We start from the raw sequence: 22,324 nt of genomic DNA on the forward strand, positions 1-22,324 counted from the left end.
ACATGTATAATCTAAAATTCCTTTTTAAATGTCTCCCATCAAAGAAAATATCCAGGAGAGGATTCACTCCTGGCTTATTAAATAATGAGAGAAGCAATGTAACTGCTTCTCAGTTTCTTCTAAACATTTCAAGAGGGGGCTGGAGGGATGGCTCAGCAGTTAAGAGCACTGGCTGCTCTTCCAGAGGACCCGGGTTCAATTCCCAGCACCCTCATGACAGCCTACAACTCTATAACTTTAGCTCAAGAGGTTCTGATGTCATCTTCTGGTGAGCATCAGGCATGTACATTATATGACAGACATGCACACTGGCAAAATACACACAAAGTACACAAACAAACAAACAACAACAAACCCAAGAAAGAGCTTCCATATTGATGAGCCCCAAATGTCTCACCTCATATCCTCCCACCCTTTGATTTGGCCTGCTCATGTTTTCACGTGACTCTATCTGACGTGCCTGGTTCATGCCAACCAGGTCCTATAGGTCTTCTGGGGAATGGAACATTTTCTCTTTTGACAGGCCCAGCACTTGTGACATGAGCCATTCTTCTTAGTGATCAGGTGGCCAAAATGAGCCCAAATGGGACAGAGACCAAAGGAACACTCATTTTGCAGGGCCTGAGGTGCAGCAGCTCCCACAGTGCTATTCATGCCTGCACCATCAGGGCCCCAAGAGAAGTGTGGGGATTCAGTATCTCCAAGTGCATAAACTCAAATGTGTGGTTAAATCCCATCTAACTTCCAGGATTCCATCCCTTTCTAATCAGACCTGGCTAGGATGAAAGTCCAACCAGATTAAACAGGTTAAACTCAGGATCTAACTTCATATTCCCTGTTTGTGTAGGGAGATCCTCATAATAGACTTCAACAAGGCCCGTGGCTCCACAATGTGTCTGTGCCTGCTCTCCGCAGTGGGTGGCTTATGGGCAACAGAGATCCCCTCCTCACTGTTGTAGAGACTCATGGCCAATATCCAGGAGGCATCAGTCTGTGTCAGGGGGTCCACTTCCTCTTAGGTAAGCTATCCTTTCTTCTCAGTGGGCCCAAAAGATCTCTGGTGCCACTTATTAGGGCACTAATCTCATTCACAAGGGTGGAGCCCTTGTGGCCTAATTGTTCCCCAAAGCCCCGTTGTCTAACGCTATTACCATGAGGATTAGATCTGCATGTAAGAATTTAGGAGACATGACACACAGATGGTCTTTAACGGCTAACAGATACTTTTGTTCTTTCCATTATCTTTTGTGTGTGTGTATGTGTGTAACACCTAATACCTCCAGAAATGGCCATCCGATTTCATTTTTTCTCAGAATAGCCAGTCTCTCATTTCTCAAATATTTGATACATTGCACCTGCTGACACCTTTCCTTTTGCCATTCATCACCCACCTCAATTAACAGTTTAAACTACTGTCTGGGTGGGAGCTGCATTTATGACTTCTAGGTTTGCCATGTTTTAAGTTTTAAAGTTTTGCTTTCTTGAGCAAGTCCTCAGACCTACCCTTGCAGGCTAGGTTCTGGGGTAAACATACCAGTAGAAAGACCAATAAGCAGAGGGTAGCTGGGGAGTGTTTTCAGGTGTAACTCCTTTGTGGAAGGAAAGGCAGCTGATTAGGAAGAAGGCAGCCATAGCAAAGGCCTCGGTGGGTTGACTGGGAGATCTGAAGCTGGGGAGCCATTCATCTGTGACTGCAGGGAGGAATGGGTCATGATACCTTTGCACCATGCATGCTCTGTCCAGACTGCTTGCAAGTAACCAGGACCAAAGTCAATGTCTGGAGTGCCCCAGCTGCTGCCAGCCACATACTGAGTAGCTGGGGAGTAGGACCTCATGCCTGAAGGTATGTCTGGAAGCAGCATGCTTTGTCACACTACCAGATCGCCACTGCCTTCTGGGGCCATCTCTAGAATGAACATGCTTATTGGTTTCCCTTCTAGAGATTCCTGAACCGAAGCTACTTCCAGCGGGACTGAACAGTTTTTAGACAGATATTAGAATTTCACTACTTACTTATTATTACTACAGGAATGTTGAGGGCCCACCTGGGTCATCCATTTATTTGGGGGAGATTGAGGTACTTTCTTGGGGTTCTTAGTATCATTAATAAAAAAAAAATAAGAGTGGATAAAATAGAAGCCATTAAGACAATTTTTAATAGAGTTTAGAAAAAAGGAAAAACAAGACAAAAAACCAAACCAAAACAAACCAACAGCAACAAACAAAAAACAAAAAAACCCAAAGAACAATAAAACCTACAGTAGGCAAACTCTAAATCCTGGCAGCAGATACCTAGAGGAGGAGAATGGAAGAAAGAAAGAAAAAAGAACATGCCATTTAAGCTGGTATGGAGGTCAGACATGGTGTAGACAAGTAGTTACACGGTGGGGAGCGAGACTCTGGAGAAAGAGTAAGGAGGTGTTCAGGGAAAAGTCCAAAGTGTTCAGGAAAGCATGCTCAGAGAAGAGACAGAAGGAAGGAAATGAAAACTATCCAGAAAAGCAGGCAGTCTTCCATGATTTACGACTGTGGCCTGGGGAACTGCGGGAGGATTCTGGGGAGGGAAAGTTCATTATCTCATGACAGGACTAAGCATCCACCCTTTGGCATGGCTTGGCCTCCCAGGGATGGCCCCTGGGCCCAAAGAGAATGGAAGCTCTCTACTTGACCAAGCAGTTTCTACTCTAATATTATCACAGTGCCAGCTAACATTTAGGGCATGTTTCAGTGACTTACACACCCATTTCCTCACTCCTAAAAGGACTTTTGATCAGGTGCTTACCTCCCCACCCCAGGATTCTACGCGCTCCTTTTCTAGCTCAGCACCATTTGACAATGGACCCTGATCCTGGCTGGTCATGGGGCTTTGTGTCTATTGACCGAAGGATGTGATAAGGAGTAGGGTTACCTTTGGGGACATTTGGTTAGAGTACACACAACGACCAAACTGTCACTCTGCCCTCAGCAAAATACAGCACTGTCCTACTCCCTTCCAGCCCCTTGGAGACTGGATGAAAGCTACCAGCCAACTATTAATATAGTACTGTGTGTCCCAAGCTTGCAGGACACGTTTGCATTTTTGTTATTAATTTACGATGACCAAAGTATTGCCCCCCCCCCAAAAAAACCCTCAGATTTTGGCCAAAGTTTTCCCCAAAGTTTCATAAATTCTTCACTTTGAAGAGGAGGGGTGCTCTTAAGGGTCAAGGCCAGCCCGGAGGCTGCGGTTAGGTTTGGAAGACAGTCCAGAATACAAAACCAGAGCACACAGACAATGGAGAGAGTGGAAAGAAAGTTGGAAGACTTCCTCAATTTTAATCTTCCCTGGAATTTTAGCTTTCCTTAGGTCTCAGAGGGACATTCAAGGTCCCTGTCAGTCAGTAGGCTTTGGAACTGGCCAGAGTTTCCAGAAGTCACAGGTCTACATAGAAAGTTGAACCCCTGCCCTAACTGTCATAAGGCCCCACTGCAACCGGAGATGGATAAGCCAGCCTCAGGGAACTGACAGGGGACCGCCCACTCGATTAGCAGGTCACACCCTCTTCAGTCTAAGAAGAAATTAGAGGGTGGGACATCCTTCTCATTAATCCTATAGCAACAGATGGATGATAACAGGGGGACATATAAATTAGGAGGGTTGCTTGGCTTTTAGCAGCTAAACTAAACAAAACTCAAACCCCAAAACAACAAACAAAAATCCAAGGGTTTGAATCCAGGTTGTATTAACTGTGGCAAAGTTAATCCTGTTCACCCTGGTTTAAACTCCCACCTCTCACCACAATCCACATTTTCAGTTGCATTACCTTCCACCGAGTGTGTGTCTATATATAAGGTTATCATGGTGAGAGAATGTGGAGAAAGTGCTTAGGTTAAACAGGAACAGAGAGGGTGGGCTGGGTAATTTGCAAATGGAAGTTTGGAGTTGATTGCAGCCGAGGGACTCTATGAAGGATGCAAATGTTAAGCAAGAATAAAAGATGTTTTTCTTAACATGTGGTTGCTAACCAAGGACGTCAGTTCTTGAGTGACAGGGAGCACCTATAAGGAATCAGGCATTATGCTGGCCTGCCTCTGTCACCTGGCAGAATGCACTCAGGCAGTACTCTGGTCAGCCCAGGGTTCTAGGATTGCTACGTTATTTCGTTATTACATCTCTACGTAGTCTGCACGCAGGTGCAAAGGACCCTTTAAAAGAAAACTCCACCCACACTTCCCATTCTCTTCTGTCCTCCCTCTGTCTCTGTGCCTGTTTACCTCTTTTCTCTTTCCTTTCCCTTATTTCCTTACCTCCCCCTCAATAAAACTTTCCATATAAGCCACATCTGCAGGTCTGTTTCCCATCCGCCCACAGTCCCATCGGCCCCCAGCCTGCTGTCCTTCACCCTGCGGGGCATTCACTTCTTTCCGTGTTCCTAACAGCACCTACTCCCTGAAAGGGCCGTTACTGAAATCTGTGCAGGGGCTTTGCTTACTGTCATTCTTACTTCTTAGGAGGTGGAGGCAGAAAGGGCAGGACATGCAAGTGAAGCAAATGGGGGAAAGGTGTGTGTGTGTGTGTGTGTGTGAGTGTGTGAGTGTGTGTGTGTGTGTGTGTGTGTGTGTGTGTTTGTGTTCGTGCATGCGTTTGTGTTGTGATGATTCTGACTGGAAGCCAGGAATGGCCCCCGCCATTTGGTACAGAGAAATGCTGTTAGAAATGCTGATTTTACTATTTAATAATAGGTCTCTGTTAACTTGAACTTTTGGCAATTACTCCCCACCCAATTTTAGAGGAAGCACAAAAGAAAATCTTCTTTTAGCTTGGCACTTGGCAGCGAACAATGAACTGGTATTAACCTCCTTACAGGGAAGAATTGGGTCTCAGCTAGTGGTACCCGGTGGGCACATTTCCTTCATTCCTCTTGTCACTTCTGGGTGCCTGGTTTTAGGCTCCAATCTCCCTGGCCATTATTATGAGGGCCAATGAGTCAGATGTTTTAACAATTGCGCCACTTACCACTGGATGCCAGTAGAGGACTGTAGACTGAACTTGGGGTTGCCTGTGGCACTTCTAGAAGACCAGTGAACAACACGGGGAGCTGGAGTGATCCCAACTCTCTAGAATGTCTATGTCCCAGCTCTGACATCACGGTATAAGACCTGATCTAACCATGGCTTTAGTCTTAATTCCCTCTGAGGGTAACTAATGATTCTACTAGCCTGACAGACATGAAGACTGTCTAAGGAGAAACTTTTGTCCCCAGTCTCAAACTGTTGAAACAATGGTCCCCCAGAGAAATGGTAATTTCCCCAGCAATTTTACACCAGAAGAAGTGGAGAGCAACCAGCCAGCTGGGGTTCTTGTCTCCTAACAACTCCTCAGAGCACCTCAGGGGACCAGATGGGAGCACACCCAGAAAAGGATGGGCCAGTGGGGGGCAGGGTCATTCCTTGACATGGACTGTTCGGATGTGCATGTCATTGGCTTTCTATTTAAACTTTGACCTTACTTCAGGACCTTGAAGGTGGACTTGAGGGGCTCATTGGATCTATTTGTTCTATGTGGCCACATTGAATAAAAATCTCTCCTTTCTGGTCTGCACTATAGATTTGGCTTCTTTAATTAGCTTCTTGAGAACAAGTGGTTAGACCTGACTTGGGGCACCGGTTGTGACCCCTAGGTCTGATAACAATATGATTTAATTATATTGGAGTTGGTCATAGAGATAGCGGGACCGAATCTTTAAAACTTTGACATTTGTGTGTGTGTGTGTGTGTGTGTGTGTGTGTGTGTGTGTGTGTGTGTAGGCCTGTGTCATGGCATGTAATATGGAGGATGCAGGAATTGGTTGTCTCCTTCTACTATGTGGATCAACGATTGAACTCAGGTTGTCAGGCTTGGTCACTACTTGTCTTTACGTGCTGAACCATCTCTCCTGCCCACAGGGTCAAATCTGGATTCCTCTTCTCCTATCCATCCTCTCTTCATCTGGCTGCATGCCTCACTGGAGGGAGGCATTTGGCCCAGAGACTTGCTTGCATGTGGTGCTTTGTTTCTAGGAGTCTGGAGGACATGAAAAAGGGAAACCGGGGGCAAAAGCTTCTCAGGTTCCATACATAGAAAACATCTGTGGAACTAAAACTGCAGGATATTTCCAAGTAGGCCACCAGAGGGCGGTAAAGAACCTCTCTGTGGTTATAGCCTTGTGAAGTTTACCTCAAATCTCTCTACAGGTGGGAAGGAGTTGACATCTGGGTTGAGGGGAAGCAGGGTCGTTCATTTAGGGTACCAACAAGAAACAAGAGAGTCTCAACTGAGACTTTAAAACACCCTTCTTCCTGTCTCCTGAGTTCTTTGCCTGCTCCATGAACCTGCCCATGCCTCTGCTGGTTCCTTCTAAGACTTATTCCCTTCAAGATCTCAGCTAAGACTCTTGTTTCTTGTTTGTACACTGAATGATATCATTTCAGAGTTTAATAAGTGTTGGTCGTCTTAGCTTTATGATAAATGCATTTACACTGATTTTTCATTTTCCTGTAATATATCATAGTGCCTTAATCCTATGACATAGTTTTAGTGGAATTTAATTGGAGGTCTCAGCATTATAGCCTTACATTAAATTTCAATGACAATTATCTGCCAGATGCTCACATGTGCAATAGTCGTTAGGTTGTACTGTCTCCTGTTCGTTCACATGTCCCAAGTACTATAGAACAAAATATGGCCTGAATATTTTAAACAAGCATGTTACGTAGGAAGTTTTACTTCTGTATAGGTCCCTGCTAACTGATCTTGGTCTCTGTCTATAGGAGACAAATAAGCCTGTTTTGCTCCCTCCAATAGGTTTGCAATCTAGTTAAAAAACAAGACAAAATCAGAAAATGTAATAATGAGTGTGATTCTTAAGACATTTATCCTTCACATATTTGTTCAATATTATATTTGTTGAACATCTATACATGGCAGACTTTAATTGAGGCTAAGACTCAGGAAATGAGCAAAGCTAAGATGGTTTTTGTTTTTGTTTTTTGCCTTGACAAAGTAGCCTAATAGGGAGACAGATGGTAGTTAGATGGTCACACTAGTGATTCTGATTAAGGGAATGGGTAAGTCTGTGTGACAGCACATCCTAAAGAAGCTGATCCAGGGCATGGACCGCCTCACTGAGGAAGCAATCCTGAGCTTGGAAATGAAGCAGGAGCAGCAGAATGAAACCTCCAACTTGGAGGGACACTAGTGTGCATTAAAGAGGGGTACCAGAGGCAGAGGAAGGCAGCTTTTAAGGTATCTAGTCTAGGTGAAACTTGATCTTGGACTAAGGTGTGGTAAAGCTGGAGAGTATGGACTGGAAAGCAGAATGTATAGTGGTCCTTGGAGGTTTGTGATTAGAGACTGAGCTAGTGGTGAGAGAAATCTTGACATGACCCCCAGTTTTCCACTTTGCACAATTACACAAGTCATGGACATCATTGATGTGGGACATGCTGGAGTTGGGCTGACTGGAATTCGGTCATTGATTTTGGTTCTTTACACTGAGCAGAGATAGAACAGTCATCACTTGAATGTGGTGAGGCTGGAAGATAGAACGGAACCAAATGGAAGATAGAATGGAACCAAATGCTTACACGCTAATGAAGTCTGTGGTCTTAGCTGTTTCTTGGGAAGTCTATAGCGCTAAAATGAGGGCTGAGAAAAGTTAGATATTGAGAGGCTGGAGAGAGGAGTGTGAACAGAGAAGTGAATCTGAGAAGGCAGAGAAGAAGAAAGAACTCAGAAGCATGGTATTCTGAGTGCCAAGGGAGAGACTTTAATTGTGGACTGGTTGTTTCCCAGAAACTGTTGGGTTCCCGAAGAGAAGCATGAAATACTGACCCTACTTGGTAACTGTAGCAGGCAGATTTATTATCATTCCCAATTCTCTACCCTTCTCTGCACCCATGCCACCTTCCATGTGGCCTTGCGGTTGTATTAGAGACCCAATTGTGTTAGAGGTTTATTTTATCTCTAGCATAACTAGCTAAGGATGGTGACTGTAGATAAAAACATATTGTGTATAGCACATTTGCTAAAAGGGTTGGCTTTAGAGGTTCTCACCACAAGGAATGCTGAATATGATAGGCAGTAGATGTGTCAATAGCTTGATTTAATCAACCCATAATGTATACATATATCATACAATCATACAATATATCTATGTACAATTATTTTTTTTGTCAATGTGAAAAAAATGTGAGTGAAAGTGACGAGTTAGACCACAAGAGGCACAACATGTTTCTTCATCTGGGTATCTGCAGTCACTGTGACAAGAATACATGCTGTAACAGTGGACAGGCTACTTTAAATGCCCTTCCCTGATGAGATTGATGACTTCCTTATATGCCATCCTAGAGCCTTCATCCAGTAGCTGATGAAAACAGAAGCAGACACCCACAGCTAAACACTGAGCCGAACTCCTGGAATCCAGTTGTAGAGAGGGAGGAATGATAAGAAAAGGGGTCAAGACCAGATTTGAGAAACCCACAGAAACAGCTGACTCAAACAAAGGGGAACTCATGGACCCCCACTGATAGCTGGGAAATCAGCATAGGAACAACCCAGATTCCCTGAACATGGGTGTTAGTTAGGAGGCCTGGGCAGTCTATGGGGCCTCTGGTAGTGGATCAGTATTTATCCCTAGTGTTCAAATGGACTTTGGGAGCCTGTTCCACATAGAGGGATATTCCCTCAGCCTAGACACATGGGGGAGGGCCTGGGCCCTGCTCCAAATGATGTGACAGACTTTGAAGACTCCCCATGGAAGGTCTCACCCTCCCTGGGGAGTAGAAAGGGAATAGGATAGGGGGTCAGTGGGGGGGCAGGGGAGGAGGGGAGAAAGAGGGAACTGGGATTGACATGTAAAACAAGATTGTTTCTTATTTAAATTTTAAAAAATCATTAAAAATACATGCTAAATACCATTTGATTTCCTCTAAACAAGAGGCCTGGCTCGAAGTCAAATTCAGCAGAGTCAGCTGAACTGTCGTTGACCTGAAGACAAGTGGACAAGAGATAAATGTTTTTGTTGCAAACCATTAAACTCAACCAGCATTGTCATAGGAACAGCAGCAGTTTAGATTGCTTTCCAAATGAATGGTCCTTAGTGACCTTCTGGCAGCCATGATGGGGAAGTGGTGTGGAGGAAGCCGGATTGGAGAGGGCTTTGGAGTAAAGAAGGCACTGGCAAAGATAGCCAGAAAGCGGCCAGGTAGAAGCCTTCTTATGTCTTGCTGTTTTGAGATAGAAGATACTAGAATATGTTTGAGTAGTGTAGGGATAGAACTAATCAACTATTTAGCAAGGGTAGTTGAGATCGTAGAGGGCAGGTGATTTAGAATACAGGGGAAGAGGTTGCTTTGGGGGGGGGGGCGGGTGGAGGGAAGTGTGCCAGGAGCAATGCCGCAGAAGGAATTGGCAGGGGTGGGAAGGGTTCTCAGTAGACGTGGAGACCTGGTCGCCCCTTTTCTGAAATAAGAAAGGACAGGGAAATATTGCCAGTAAAAGTTAGGACAGAAAGCACATCAGATTGTCCATCTTTCAGATGGCATGGATGGTAAATACTGGCTGAATTCAAAGTATGCTTCAGCTCATAGTTTGGCTTTGGGGACACTGCAGGATGCAAGTTTGAACACCTATGAAATATTACCTAGAGAAACTACAGAAAAGTCATGTAGAGGGAAATACCATGTTCATAAACTAGAAGACTCAATAGCCAGATGTTACTTCTCCCCACACTGACCCACAAATGTGATGCAATCCTAATCACAACCCTCTTTGGGGGTAGAACCTGACCACTCTAAGCTTTCTATGGGAGAGCTTGCAAATAAGGCTTGAGTTAACCAAAACAGAAGTACAAAGCTTTAGGTTTCCTGATATAGAATTTTGAGACTTACATTAAGTTTCATCAATCAAAGTTATTGTAGTGCCAGAAAGAGGAAAAACACATAGATGCCTGAAATATAAGAGACATCTGCAAATAGACTCATGCACACAGTCACTTTCCCTTTGACAGCTTAACTTGGTGGGAAATGATTTAAGGTTCATTTCTTCTGTAAATAGGTAAATATCAAAGATATCAAAGCAGGTAAAAGCCTGCTCAGCAACTGTGGCTCTAGGGAAATATAAATTGAGACTATGAAAGTCATTTAAATGCCAGAAGTTTAAAGCCTCCCATTGCCAGGATGTTTTACCCGAGCTCTTGGAGCTGATCAACCATGGGTGGGATCCCCTGAAACCATGAGGCAAAATAATTCTTTCCTGTCATGTTGTTCTCTCTGGGATTCTGACATGGGGGCACAGAAGTGACTGATGTGACAAGCAAAGCCCTTTCCTGACTTCTGTGACTCATCCTAGCAAGTCCTCAAACCTGGTGTTGGCAAAGTTATGAAGCCACTGGAACACTACTGCATGGTAGTGTGCTGCCCATGGAGAACAGTACAACAGATTTGTACAAAGTTAAACATGCATACCCCACATGATACAGAAATCCCACTTCTAAGTACTTAACGGGGAACAAATTTCTCTTTTGTCAGACAGAAACAAGAATATGTTTGTACAAAGACTTATGTATGTGTATGGTCGGCACTTCCATTCATCAGAGCCCACACTGAAAGCAATTCAAGTATCTACCATCTGGTGAATGAATAAGCCAGTTGTGGTATATCCATTCCATAGAATAATATTAACAATGAGAAAGAAACCGGGAATCCGTTCAACAACATGATGTATCTCCAAACCAGTGTACAAAGGAAAAATAAGTCAGGCAAAAGACTTAAACAGTGTGACATCCTGGAAAAGCCAAGTTATAGGGATAGGAAACTTAATGACGAAGTTCTCGTGTATCTGGACTATAATTTGATTAGCCCAACATAAGAGAAAACAAGTTCCCCAGGTGGCTCTCGTGTTTTAGTAATGATGAACATTGTCTTCTAAGTATTATCAGCACCGTAATGACCTAGAAGGGGAAACAGCTTTCTTGGATGTTATTCATATCAGTAGTTCTTGAATTCTAGCTCCTCTGCCTCAGAAAAAGAGAATTCTGGAATATGCCTGAGACTTCCCATTGGGTTGGGACTACTGCAAAGTACCTTTCTGTGCTAAAAAAAGGTGTGGGAACACAGAAGACAAGGGAAGCGAAACCACACAGCAGTTTCAAGAGGAGGCCCTTCAGATAGAGTAGGAGGTTGTTCTCCTCCTGGGGCTCTGGAGGTGGGCGGGTCAACACATAGCTCAGTCTGTTTCAGGTTTCTTGTATTCTGCTAGGACATCGTTGTGCTGCTGGGCCTGTGGCTTAGCCTCCTGGAGCAATCACTTTGCTTTGGTAAGCATTACTTTGTATTTTCCCTTCAGCTCTACTTACTTTGACTTTTGCTTAACCTGGTGTACATGTGTGCATGCAGTCATGAATGCCTAACCCTGTCTTAACAATCTATAGTTGCTCCCTTCCAAGGCTCCCCTCAGACTCTCTACTGATTGGCTTAACAAGTTCTCTTGCAGCTACTTATGACTCAAGCCTGCTTCTAAGTCATCTGAGTGCTCATAATGGTACGGTACGGATACCCTGAGGAATGGGTGCTGGCGTTCTAGAAAAGCAGGCCTTGCACGTGTCTCATTTAGTCTCTTTTTCACATTTACCCACAGCCTTCAGGCCTCACTGCTCCCCAGCAGCCCAGGGCCCCCCGTGGGACTGAACTATGAGCAACCAATGTGTCACCCATCCTTCTCCAACACAGAGAGGGTGCTCCATCCTCCCCTAATCTGCAGCTTTTATTTTTAACCTTTCCAGTTGATGCTTAAAAACCATACATATTTTGAGGGAACCCCATGTATACACTGTGTGAGGCTTAAATCGGGAGAGAAGTTCATCTTGCCTAAAGCATTTATCATTTCCTTGTGAAAATAGTCAAAATGCTTTTAGCTGTAAAACAATATACAGTAGATTACCATGATCTATGGTCACGTCACCAGTGGTAGGGAGCGCGCAGCTCCGTGTTGCTGACTGTGCATCCTGAGTCCCTCAGCCTCACATGCCTTCGAGAGTTCAGCGCTGAGGCTCCGCAGTTGAGGAGTCCCTCAGAACTTCAGACGCTTCCACTGGACTAGAGCTGGGATTCATGACTTGCCACTGAAAAGAATTTCTTCCTGAGTTAGAGCAAGGCAACATCAGCAAGTTTACTGTTTAGGAGAGAGGACAAGAGGGTTGGCTGTGGGACAGGAACACCCAAGTGTGTCAGTAGTGCTATGTTGGTGATCTGGGGACTTTGGAGTTGTATTGTTTGAAGGAGATGATCTGTAACTGAAGCCCAGGAAGAAGAAAAAGATGTCAGTCTCCTTCTGTCTTTTATTGAAAAATGTATTTTTGTTGTTTGTTAAATGAAATTATAGGTGATTTATGAGCATATAGGGAAGGCTTACATGTGAAGAATAAATTCGAATGACACAAAGCATCAAAATACCACACACGAGGATTTGCTTTATATGGTTTATGCGAAGAGGCTACAGCATGTGTTTTTATCCTGAATATAGTTCGTTTGTTAAATTAATAACCTTGCAGGGTTTTTAGGAAGCATAATTTCTACATACAGTTTCTGTGTAAGGAGACCTCTAGTCACCTATGTCAGCAAGAGACATAAACCAGGTCTAGGCAGGTGGGTCAGGTACTCTTTCCCCTTCCCATGACCCCTTTCATCCTTCCTACCATGCAGTGTCCTCTGGCTTTGACTGGCTTTGAAGAGGAGGGCAAGCAGGGGGACTGAAGTCAGAAAAAAAAATCTGAATGTATTCCGAGTCTACTGTGATGATGAAGGGCATCCACTTAGGAGTCTGGTGACCCTGGGTTCAAATTCTGGTTTGTCTTTGACTAGTTACATGGACGAAGGCAAGGAATGTCTACCTGTTTCTATGTCTATTGATGATGTCTGCCTCCCATAGATAGTAGTGCCAAACCACAGGGATGGTTCCTGGTGCCCCCTTACTGTGTTCCATTTCTGCTGGCTATAGCAGGATGGTTAACAGAAAGCCGTCTCATGACAAATGGCAGCATTGATTGTTTGAGGATCCTGAATATTTGTTGAGCCATATGCCATAATAAAACAAGCCCAGTTCCCTAACTGCTGAGGTATAAAAAGCACACACTTGATTAGTAATTTGAAGACAGTATATATTTCCTTTGCATATCTGTAATAATAATGCTAAATTATAGATGACAGAGAATATAGTATTTGTAACTATCTTTTATTCCTTCTGAAAATACTTATTAAAAATAAATAAAAGGAGAAAGCCAGGCACTGAGGCTCACACCTGTGTTCTCTGGGTGGCCGAGGCAGGAAGACCACTGCGATTCAAGGACAGCCTGGCAGACATAGTGAGTTTCAGGATAGCCCAGGATACAGACTGAGATCCTGTCTCAAAAAGAAAAATTAGAAAGGAAGGAAGGAAAGAAGGAAGGAAGGAAGCCTAAAATGAAAAAGGGGTGGGGAAGGACTTGGCTCAATGAGTAAAGCCTTGCTGAACAAGCCTGGGGACCTGAGTGTAGACCCCCAGAGACACATAATCCCTCTCCTGAGGAAATGGAGACAACTAGCCTAGCCTATTTATGAGCTAGCTCCTTGTCAGTGAGAGACCCTTTCTAAAAAAATGGGATGGATGACTCCCGAAGAATGATCTTGGGGGTTGAACACATACACACACACACACACACACACACACACACACACACACACACACACACACACACCACACAGCATATGCACACACCACACAGCATATGCACAAACCCATACAAAACCAAACACCACCACCCTGACAAAAATAAACAAACGAATGAATGAATGAGTGGATATAAATGAAAGAGTGAGCCAGATATGATGGGAACAGACCACAAAGCAGCCGAGGAAGGCCAAGCGGCAGTCAGGCTATGACCTCAGTGCAGTGGTGGGAAAGAATGGTGTTTAAGTCCTCTGCCTGTCAACTCAATGCAACACTTTGTCAAATAAAACATTGAGACTCAGGGAACCCATGTAAACAGGCAGTGAGAACGGGTTTGAGCAAGAGTTTGAAGTCTGGAGGAGATCACATTTAGCATGCCTCAGGAAAGAGGCCTTAGAGACATAACTGCTCTCGTGGCTGACATAATTTGAGGTCATCTGTAAAGGGCTTTGATATGCAGAAAAAATGAACATGATTGAAACCTTACGTCTCCTTAGGGACAGCTGAAGAGCATCTCACTGTGGGAAATTTGTCTGTAAAAAATGAACTAGTCATAAGCAAAGTATTCGATTAAGTTTATTGAATGACATGAGATGAATAGGAAACATTAAAGAATTTGATACAAGAGACTGGTATTTTTGTCTGTGTAAAAGATGTGAGATGTATATATATATCTCCGCCAGGGCCACGGTGCATTTGTATACTGCTGGAGAGCCTGGAATTTTAAGCCTAGGGTCTTTCAATGTTACTGGTTTTAATCTTAGACAATAAATTGTATACAAGAAACCTTTAAAAGTAGAAGGACTGTTTTCTTCACGAGAGACCTTTCACTCTGCATTGTGTTAGGTTGGAACTGCATCAGCTGCCCAGGAAACTTATTTTTCAAGCCTGCTTTTCCTAAGGGTGTGAAAGATGGAAGTACACCCATACATTTCTTGTTGATACAAGCTACAGGTTCACATTTAACATATGAGTTTCCATTCCTCTACAACCTAGGGACAGTTTTACATTACACGACAGGTCTATTACCAAACACAGGCCAAGTGGGTTGTAACTGAACTCCCATCCTCAGACAACAAGAATGGAGGCTGAGTATGCACAGCCGCTCAGGTTCACCCTTTCAGCTCCTGCAGGGCTTTTGTTACAGACAGTCATGTTTGTTTGGAAAAGGAAGTTAATTTTTCTTGGAAATTCTTCAACTAAGAACACAGCTAGAATTCAGAGCAGGGAACAAAAGAGGGTGCAGGTGTCTTTGGGAGGATAGGGCCTTTAGGTAGAGATAGTCCTTTTCCTACTCACTGGAGCTGGGGCTGGTGAAGACAGAGATTTTCTGTGAATAAAAACAAACAAACAAAAAAAAAAGTCACACTTAGAGGAGTGCACACAAGAAACCAGAACTTTCCTTTGGTGACATGAAATAAATGGAGTCAGCCCTGTTCTAGCCAATAATACATGGTAATAGCAAAATAGACATTTGTCCTACACATTCTTCCTGACTGTGTAGTATTCCCCAACTTGGTTGGCTAGAAAAGCTCTTGGTATGTTCACTCACCCCCGTAAAATTCTTAAGACTATTTGTAACCATCTGGCTCGAGGATTCACACATACGACTTTCTTAGACCTAGTCCAGATCCTGGAGAGAAATAAACAAAAATAACAATGAAGCAGTGGTACATTTTGTTCCATCCTGTATCTTTTTTAAAAATGAAGAAAGTTGATTATGAAAATGATTATTCCTAGGAGAGTGAAATTTGAGCAAGTAGTTTTGAACCTGGAATAAGCGATTTGTGGTGTGAGGCCTGATGTGAACCCATATGGGGGGGGTTTGTGGAACCCAATGTTAACAGGAGCTCATATGCATAAGAAACCGTTGTGTTGATAATCTTTATATGAGTTGGAGAAGGCACCAAATAGCGACTCCAAAGTTCGGTCAGTTCTAAATTTATACCCCAATATCATTCAAATGTCTTGCCCACTGAGCTCAGAAGAAAAAAAATAGACTAGAAAATATCTTGAAAAATCTTTTGTTGTTGTTGTTTATTTATTTATTTTTTCCGAGACAGGATTTTTCTGTATTGGTTTTGAGCCTGTCATGGAACTAGCTCTGTAGACCAGGCTGGCCTCAAACTCACAGGGATCAAAGGCATACACAGCCAACACATGGCTTTGAAAATGTTTTATCTGAAAAACTCGAATATACTTTAACATGGAAGAAGTTTTTTTTAAATTTTATTTTATATAACCAAGTCCATTCAAATGAAAACAAACATTTATAGACAATATTTGGGAATTTGGGCGTTGTTCTTTCCAAACTACTTAACATGGAAGAAGCTTTAAAGCTGGCCGGTCTCAGTGACTTTTCCCCAAGCCATACTGGCAAGGTTTTTCCTAATTTAAGAAATTAATCAACAACAATGCCATCTCTCATAAGGAATGGCCAATGTTTGTCAAATGTTATCCTCACTGTGTGCCATACATGAAGCTCAAAAGGTCACATGTTTCCTTTCTCTCCATCTGATGAGTGCGATGCTCAGAGAGTTCAAGATTGTACTGCAAATGTGCAATGCTGTAGAATTACTTGAGTTACTGTAAAGGTTGTCTGACTCCAGAACCCACACTTTTAGCAACCACTCTCCAGGAGTTATGACCTCAATAGTTATCAAACTTCAGACATGGCGTTGCATTTTCTCCCTGCAAAGGAAAACTAAGGACTCACAAGCAATAGAAAACCAGGAGACTTTCAACACTAATTTGTGTGACGTTAAGCAAAATATAGTTTCTTGATGTATCAGGCATCTTAGCTATAATCCAACAAAGAACAATGAGCCATCCACTCTAAGTATGAATTTCTATCTCTTTAGGTGAATCTTGGAGAAGTTAGAAGCCATGCAACAAGTGGATCCTCAAAGCAGCATCTGCCAGGTTGGTTTTAGAGTCAAAATGACAAAACAGATTTATGCCACCTGGTATTTTCATTGCTGACTAGTGGATTTCTCACAATAACTTGCAGCTTTCAATTCTATATCTGTCTAATGTTCAAAAATGCTAATATGTACCAAAACTTTCATTATTTCCAAACAATTGGTGTTAGGCAAGTAAAGACAATCAGGGTGTGTTACTTCCCTTGATTGAAAGGTGAGAGCATTGACTCAAGGGAGAATGCAGCCAAAAGGTAAGAGCTCCTTCTTTGTCCTTCCATTAGGCCCCATGGCTAGACTTTACTGTAGAGCTTGAGGGAAGTAACTGTGGCTTAGTTACAACTCTCACTGGTGAAGACATTGATAAAAGTATCATGCCATTATAGTGAAAAAGTTTCACACATTTTTTGATAAGCTGTTTTTCTACTTTGCAAGTCAAACACTCCTGGCTCCAGCTATGAAGCATTTGTTTCAAAGTTGGACAAACAAACATAGCTGCTTACAGACGTTCCAAAGCTGGAGGAAGTCCTTGATGGCTGGGAGTGTGGCGCAAAGGGAGAAGGCTGGTCTGAGATCTGTGAGGTGTTGTATCCCCTCCATTGCACTGTCCACAGAGATGAACGAGGGGGAGGGAAAGAAGCAGGGGAGGGAGAGGGAGGGCAAGGGTAACTGTGGGAAGAGCTGCCAGTAAAAGTGAGGTTCCAGCATGGAGAACGAGGAGGCTCTGTGTAAGTATCCTGCAGGGCTGTGCAGAAGAGCGAGTCCTGACTCTATCCCTGACTATGGGTGCGGCAAGCACGTTAGCCTACTGATGCCTCAGTGAGTTAACCTTAATGCTCACTTTCAGCCTCTGTAACACAACAGTCAGACCTCGATGGAACAGCTTGAGAAATAAAATGAGTGAACAATGGTTACAGTTGAGGACTGAAAAACAAGTCCTTAAATATCACAAATTCTCATTATTAACCTCAGATACTTAGCAACATCAAACTGTTCTCTGAGACCTTGCTACCGTACTGTTGCTAATTACAGATATATTTCATCTGTTTTTCACTCAATGAGAGCGATGACATAATTCCTTTTTTCTCGAAACTTACAGGACTTCATCATTTGGGCAGCCATTCCCACGAGATGTGATTTGAATCCGTTCTATGTTGCTTGGATGGATAACGCCTGAGATCATTCCCGAACATCTACACTTTAAGTTTGTGTAATTGGCCTCCAGGATACCTGTAAGCATAGAATCAGTCACTTCAACCCATTGGACCTATAACTTAGAAGCAGAACTGAATGATCAATCTTTTATATCACACATTTGAAGAGGCAAACATTTCAAGCCAACACTTCCAGATGCATATGCTTTTAGTTCATGTATTTCTGCTTGCTTTGCCTTGCATGCTTTCAAATGTTCTCTACCACTTAATTGCAGTGGACTTAGCTTTTCAAAATTGTAACATTCATTGACTGTCCTGGTAGCATTATGTTGGCATTCAGGTGATATGACAACTGATGCTTCAGGGACATACAAGTATGTTACAACTAATGTGATGTGAAATCAACTGATCTCCACTCCCAACACAAAAGCAGAGTTCAGGATCCTGCTGGAGACTGGTGGATACCTTAAGTATTTCTCTTTCTCACTGTCCTTTCTTTTAGCATACTCCTCCACCCTCCCCACCTCTCCACCTCAGAAAACACATGGAGGATGCTTCATTTATGTTCAATATCCTGGTTCTTGGTTTTAGACATAAATTATTACCAAATGAAAGTCAATAATAACAATTCGAGACTGGCTTCAACCACATTACTTACTAGTTATAAACATTTTATTGATAATTCATCTCATGCATTTTCATGAAGTCTGGTTTTGTTTTTTTTTCATGTAATCCAAGCATTTGAGAGGCTGACAAAGGATGATATTTATAAGTTCAAAGCTGCTTACAGAGACCTTGTCTCCCAAAACAAAACAAACAAATGATATTTAGCAAATCCTTTGTATAAGTAAAAGTGTCAAGTTCCCAAGGCATTTACACTTTTGTGGACTGAACAAGGGAACAATAATTAGACTGCCACTGAGGTAGTATTACACACAAACTCTACTGATGCTAAGAGCAGAGCATTTCCTAGAGGCTTACCAGCAGCAAGAAAGCTTCCTGTGACAGGAAAGAAATGAGAGTGAAAACAGTATGTGAAGAGTAAAAATGGGGGTGGGAGGGCTTGCACATCTTAAGTGAAATTGTCTGTCCTGCAAACCCATGTTTTATCTGTCCTGCAAACCCATGTTCTTTCTGACCACACTTCCATCCCTTCAGCTGTATACACATCTTGTCACTTCAGTTAGGAATTGATCCATTCACTCAGACAGCTGTCCCATCCAGGCTGAAGTCAGCCTCTTGCCTCTGCATTATTTAGAGTGTCAGACCTTACCACGTGCAAGTGTACTGGGAATGTTGGACTGAGAGACCAAGGTTTGGCAAGGAGAGGCATTAAGAGGCAGAGCCGAGAAGAACCATGCAAGGAAGTCTTCCTGTAGGAGGACGAGCTGACAGCCTAACAATGCATGTACTCAACACAAGTCCCCTGAACACTCATTGTCCAGGATCTCCTCTTTCTATAAATAAAGGAAGCTTCCATTTTTAAGGAGTTAAATCCCTGAGCATCTCACACTTCAAAATCTAGAAGCAGCTGAGCATTTTCCCCGCTTTTGTAAGACTTCCTTCCCAGTTTTAATTGGAGAAGAAATGGTAAGGACCATTTCTGTTCAAAGCCTAGTGAAATCATAAGTGAAAGTTCTCACCGTGGCCTGGAGAGAAGCATCCAGCCAGCAGGAAGAGCAGGGCTGCAGTGCTGAGCCTCATTCTGCCTGGAGGTGGAGTTCAACCTTCAACTCTGAGTCCAAGCCGTGGGTTCCCAGCTCCAGACTCTTATTTATTTATACCAGTGAGGGCCCCTCCCACTGCCTCTGTCTCCAGTAGGTCAGCTGCACCGTCCGTTTTCAGATCCCCCGAAGACTGCTGAGTTTGCCTTTACAGAAAAAGAAATTCATCTTGCAAAATTTATGACTTTGCCCTAGAGCACTGTTAGTATAGCAGAGTATTTCTTGAAAATGCAGATTAAAAATGTCAGAGATGCTGTGGAGATTTGAGGATGGAAAACACAGGAGAATGGTACCAGTTTGGAGATACCCCACCACCACTACCAAGTACTCTCTCTCTCTCTCTCTCTCTCTCTCTCTCTCTCTCCTTAGTGATAGAGATCAAACCCACCTTCTAGAAGAGGTTAGATAAATAGTCTACCACAAAACCCCTGCCCAAGCCACAAAGCACACTCTTATGTGTGCTTCTGGTGATTGTGGCTTTGATCGCTCCCCACAGTGGGAGGTCTGTCAAGTTTCTCCACACATTCAAATATAAGCTCTGTGACACTAGGACCTCCGTGCATCATTCCATTCCATCCCCAGCCCTTGCAAAAGGGTTCTTCCCTTGGTACATGCCCAGTCAATATTTATACACTTGGCAGACATGCCTTCATTTATAGATCCTCAAGCTGACTGTGACAAAGACTTTGCTAGCAAACTTTTCTGCCTCCTCACTTTACTATCTGAGATAATGGCTACATACAATGGAAATCCCGAAAAGGGAAAATATGTGTGTGGTTCTTGTGTACCTGTGTCTTGATAAAAGGGAATGGCTTTGAGATAAACATCTTTATGGCCACACTTGAAAGTTAGTAAGCTGGTTTGTGTGTCAGTTAAGGCTCAGGACGTCAGCTGTGGGACCTGGTACATAAACTCTTCAACTTAAGCACCTCTGTGGCTTGGCTTGGATACTACCATGGAAAGAATTAGCATATAGCTTTACCCAGTTTGCTATGGTTCCTTTGGTTTTGCTATGGGTTCTTTGGTTTAAAGGAAGGTATCTGTGTAATGGCTAGCCTGGTTTTGCATGCCAGTGAACTGACCTGGATAAGGGTAGATGTAGTACACCTCTTGGATCATCAAGAAATCAAGTTTAGTTTTCTGGAGTGACTTTCTAAACAATTTGGTGTTATGAGTCAATTACTAAATGCTCAGTGTCCTCAATGTTCCTGTGTGTGTGTGTGTGTGTGTGTGCGTGTGTGCATGAATGTGTGCGAGAGTGTGTGCATGTGTGTGTGTGTGTGTATGTGTGCATTTATGTGCATGTACATGTGTGTGGGAGAGAGAGACAGAAAGAGAATCCTTTGTGCAACAAACAATTCTCCTATTGGGACTGTAGCAATAGGAAACTTAATCATGAGACAGTCTAGACCATCTTGTCCTGTCTGGCAGTTCTAGCTATTGAAAGTTCTCATGACCCCCCAATAGTGGGAATGGGATGATCCATCCAGGGCCTTAAACATACTAGTTCAGTGCTCTATCATTGGGCTATGCTCCCAACCCAAGTTCTTCCCTTTGAGTGTGTGAAAACACATTCTCTGGCAGTTCATGCATTGTATTCTGCTTCCGTTTGCTGTCACCAAATGAAGTAATTCTAAATGCTCAGAAATCTAGCAGCTTTGATTAGCAGAGCCATCAGGCCTGAGAGGCAACTCCAGAGAAATCCTGAGTCTGATTTCAGTCCCTTCAAACTCAGAATTCTGTCTTTATTTTATGCTATCCATTCTGCCTCAAGATGGGATTGGTGGTTGGAAGTTGGATTCTCTAATATCATTTAGAGTAGAGGTATGTACTTTAAAATCTGAGAAGCCCAGAAATAAGAAATTTAAGCTGATTGGGCTAGATGAAAACATTCTATTTTTAAATTTTAAGTTGTTCTCTCTCTCTCTCTCTCTCTCTCTCTCTCTCTCTCTCTGTGTATATGTGTGTGTAGGTGTGTGTGTAGCCTGGCACATGTCTGGAGGTCAGAAAACAACTGGCAGGAATTGGTTCTCTCCTACTGTGTGCATCCCAGGAATTGAATTCACCTTTACTTGCTGGGCCAGCTCCTCAGCAAGGCTAAAGAACTTTATTTTTAAAACAGCTTTGCAGATGTCTTTGTTAAGAAACACAGATGCATCTAAAATGTGGAGGAAATTGGAAAAGTAAGGGAAAGCTTTCTCCTTGACCTTGTAATAAATCAGATTCTCTGTGTGTGTGTTCTCTCTCTGTCTCTCTCTCTCTTCACATTAGGACTGGGACTCTTCCTATATTGGACCTTAACTTGTTGTCTACAAACTGGCATCATCAGTTTCACATAGGAAACAGTTTAAAAGGGTCTGCTGGCTGACAGGCCTGTAACCCCAGAGACTCGGGAGCCCAAGGCAGGAGGACTGAAATTTCAAAGCCAGTCTGAGGAGTCAAATTGAATTCCAGACCTGCCTGGGCAGTGAATGGAAGTTGATCTCAAAATAATTGAAGGTCAAAAATCAAGCTGAAGATATAGCTTAGTGGCCATGCTTTCCTGCCATACACAGGACCTCTAACTCCTAGTACCACCACCGCCGCTGCCACAACAAAGCAAAGACACCCTCAGGGCCTGTCTTACTTTAAAGCCTGAGAGGCACAGCCTGGCAGTCCCTGAACCATAAGCTGCAGTGTCCTGTGGCTAGCCTTTCAGTGGGGCCCTATGCATATTCAAATAACCTTCAAAGTTCGTTTGCATAAATTGTCCTTTCAGTGTGATGCTCAGAAACTCCAGTGATAGAGGACTGATATCAGACAGCG

The 22,324-nt window shown here is 43.2% G+C and overlaps 1 protein-coding gene across 1 annotated transcript; it reads right to left on the reverse strand.

The window, feature by feature from the left end:
• Window positions 1–14,281: 14,281 nt before the first annotated feature.
• Window positions 14,282–19,588, reverse strand: Cxcl13 (C-X-C motif chemokine ligand 13). The gene is made up of 4 exons (XM_051198316.1): window positions 19,439–19,588; window positions 17,739–17,871; window positions 15,276–15,356; window positions 14,282–15,053 (listed from the first exon to the last, which is right to left on the reverse strand). Exons 1-4 carry the CDS (start codon window positions 19,497–19,499, stop codon window positions 14,993–14,995), a joined length of 336 nt encoding a protein of 111 aa, XP_051054273.1. The 5' UTR covers window positions 19,500–19,588; the 3' UTR covers window positions 14,282–14,992.
• Window positions 19,589–22,324: the final 2,736 nt, after the last annotated feature.

This window comes from Phodopus roborovskii, unplaced genomic scaffold (assembly GCF_943737965.1).
Source record: "Phodopus roborovskii unplaced genomic scaffold, PHOROB, whole genome shotgun sequence".
NCBI classification, from domain to species: domain Eukaryota; kingdom Metazoa; phylum Chordata; class Mammalia; order Rodentia; family Cricetidae; genus Phodopus; species Phodopus roborovskii.